The sequence below is a fragment of the Sinocyclocheilus anshuiensis genome, unplaced genomic scaffold (genome assembly GCF_001515605.1).
Source record: "Sinocyclocheilus anshuiensis isolate Anshui unplaced genomic scaffold, SAMN03320099.WGS_v1.1 scaffold476, whole genome shotgun sequence".
Lineage (NCBI taxonomy): Eukaryota > Metazoa > Chordata > Actinopteri > Cypriniformes > Cyprinidae > Sinocyclocheilus > Sinocyclocheilus anshuiensis.
The window spans coordinates 778,959-782,222 of NW_015554139.1; the positions used below are offsets into that span (position 1 = coordinate 778,959).

Below are 3,264 nucleotides of genomic sequence, written 5' to 3' on the forward strand. Positions count from 1 at the left end.
GTATTTTTTCTTTTTTTTTTTTTAATGGTGGGTGTTTACGCAGTTGGCTAGAGCAGTGCTGATTGGGGAGAACAGAGGTGCGCTCACTCTTGCCCAGGGCAAGTAAGATTGCAACTCAAGGCTGGCAGTCATGCATATGCTCTGGAACAGAGTAATATCGCGTCCACATCGCAGGCTTTGCGATTAGGAAATTGCAACGTCTCAAATCGCGATTTCGATTCGATTTCGATTAATCTCACAGCCCTATCATACACTTTAGTTTTGTCTGATAATTTCATTCTATTTTATGTTTTATGTATTCTATTTTATGTATTCATTCTATTATATTTTAGGTCTATTTTATACTGTTAACCTTGACCACTCAAATTAGTCGAAATGAGAAGCGTCATGAGTCTTAGAAACTGACTGCTTTTATTTAATGTTTGTGCAAACTTTGTGTTTAACGTCTTTTGAAGCTTGGCATGCAGAATAGTAAATGGTACAGATACCTATTACCAAACTCTACAAAGCAGTGCCTTGTCAGTAACATCCACCACTATCAAAAGCCTGATTTTGTGTGCACAATACTTAAAGAAAATATTTCCAGCACAGGCCCGGTCAAAATCCCCACCAACTAAAAGAAGCAATAAATGCGCTAATATAACCTTCCAATGCTTTGGACAACGTAGCAGTGATGTTAAAACTGTCAATTTATAAGGGCACATTGGGTTGTGAAACTCTTTATTGCTCCTAGGTTCTGCTCAACATTATTTACTATTGTTGAGAAGAATGACTATTCTAGTCATTGCAGAATGACTATTTATACTATAGAAGAATGAATCAAAGCTAATTATTCAGCCTAACTTTAATAACTACACGAGTGCAACAGGTGTTACGGTGCTTTACAGACTTGGAAAAAGCACAGAAAACAGGTTGCAGTACTAATAAGAATCTGAACTTTATGAACCGTCCCTACAAATCTCCTATGACCACCAAGGAGTGACAATAACTGTAGCAGCGTCTGACCCAGAGCACTAAACTTCCTGCCCCAAACACCCAGTGGAATAAAAGCTGACCTCTGAACTGGACACCGATCATTATATACCACTATGGAATGTGTGTGAGTGAGGAAGCAGCTCTGGTTACCAAGAACATGAGCGCACACACCAGGAAATCTGGTTCTACAGGCAGGCCAAGCCCAACCTTGACACACGAAAGGGTGGGTGTAAAAACTGACGGAAAAACAAAATGGCTGCATCCCTAACAATAGTAAACAATTAATCATTAATGCTTACTGGGAGTTTCTAAGGACAGAGAGCTCCAGGCTCCCAGTGGGGGGTCTAGGTAAAGGACCGGGGCAGCAGGTTTATTTGCTTGAAAGCATATGCATAAATAATAAATGAAACTGTACAGAGTCAGTTGCTCAGGCCAAGAGTCCCACCTCCCTCATCCATCTCCCCTCTCCTCTTTCACACTCCAGTCTCGCCTGCACTTCTCCTGGAAGTTGTTCTTCCCTACATCTCAGGCTTCATAGCCGCTTCAGCTGCCAGCAGAAAGGAGTAAAACCGTCTCACTTCACAGCTGTGTTACAAACGGCTCCCGAAGTGGAGGGAACTAATCTGTCCAAACATCAGCGGGGACTCCATGGGCACCAACGTCAACAAAACAGAGGTGTTTTGAACATTTGCTGCGCCATGTTGTGTTTGTTCTAGTGCTTTGATCAGTGACCTAAAACGACTCCGAACGGGGTCTAACCAATGTCTATTGGAGAACAGAGCCAGGAGCGCACTGGCACACGGTAGGCATGTGCACAATGTGACTGAAGAGCTTTTTTTCCACTGCAGCAGCTCTCCGACTGCAACTGTTCCACATGCCTCGCACGACTCAAACTCCAGGGTGGGAATGTCCAGCTCGCATGTGACATACATTCACAAGGCTCAAGGCCGTTTGTCATGCTAAGAGGTTTAGTATTAGTATATTAGGTTTAATATTCATAAGGAACACAGTTTTATGGGAGCGTTTAGTCTTTTTCATTCACTAAAATGCAACATGGAGTACAGCAAACTCATGCTAGATTGTTCACCTGAAGGACTCTGTCTGGTTAAACAAGCGAAGGACAGAAGGAAGTCTATTCTAAAAAAAAACACACAGAAGGGAGTAAATAAACTAGGACAAACTTCATAAGAAAAAAAATAGACTATTGTAAATGCAGACCTTGATTCATTTTTTGCCCACTAAAAACTGATATTTTCAGCTAAAAGAAACACCTACAAACTTTTCAATCTTTCAGCGCTCAATAAGGTCTGAAATATCTAAGGTCTGAAAGTAAGGTCATATAATTTACATTTGCTTATTTGCAGTGAGTCTTGAGATCACCGATCACTAAAGTTGCTAAATCATAGCCGGCTGAACCCTCTCCTTCTGCCACAACAAATATACCACCCACTTCTTCCTCTGAAAAACCCCACCCCCTCCCCCTGCTTACTCACACACCCCCTCTCTCTCACCGAGGGGCTGCCTATTCGGGGCTTTTAGCTTTCTTACCAACAATGCCACCCTTTAAAACACTGTTTTGAGGCCAACCTGGGAAAGAAAGTCTCAGTAAAGAACAAATATTGGTGACCTGACAAAGTGAAAATGTAAAATCGTTTTAAAAAAAAATAGTACATTAACCAAAACCAAAAGTCTCACATTAAATCTGACTATCTACTAAGCCAAGATCAAACTACAAGCTAGCAAGCAACAAACATAAATAGTACTACACAAGGAAACAGCACTGGTGATTAGTTGTGTAATGTTCAGAAAAGCAACTTCACAGAAAGCTTATCAGTTTTACCTTTTAACAGGGACGGAGCAATGTGCAATTTTTTCCAAAAGGGCATCCAGTGTCTGAAAATCCAGCAAATCATTGGACTTGGAATGCATTTTGTAATCCATTTATGAGTTCCTCTCGGCACAAAAGCAAAACAGAAAGGGAACTAAAGGCAAGAAAAGTTCGTCACTCATTCCCAAAACACAGCGACTTCTCGCTCTCGAATCTCCAGTTCTGACATGTGTGTTACTAAAATCCACTGTGCCAAATACATGTTAATCCATAGTTAGTCCACCATAGTCCTGAGAGAAAGGTTTTGTGGTTCCTGAGAAACCTCTAAACAGAGTCTCGCTTGCGAGTGAGAGAGAGGCGCAGAGGCCTGAGGCCGGCTGGATCGGTTAGCTCTGTGCACCGGTCGGCTCTCTACCCCCTCCCCCTGTCGGCAGCACAACGGCCCAGTTGCCACAGGCACT

General features: G+C 42.2%; 1 protein-coding gene across 1 annotated transcript in view; it reads right to left on the bottom strand.

Annotated features, from left to right (window-relative positions):
* The window catches only part of LOC107670433 (bromodomain-containing protein 4-like), a 39,122-nt gene extending 35,896 nt beyond the window's left edge, over window positions 1-3,226 (bottom strand). Inside the window, exon 1 of the mRNA XM_016463036.1 lies at window positions 2,816-3,226. Within this exon, the coding sequence (XP_016318522.1) occupies window positions 2,816-2,916 (101 nt within the window). The 5' untranslated portion in view covers window positions 2,917-3,226. The remainder of the gene's footprint in view (window positions 1-2,815) is intronic.
* Between the last annotated feature and the right edge of the window lie 38 nt (window positions 3,227-3,264).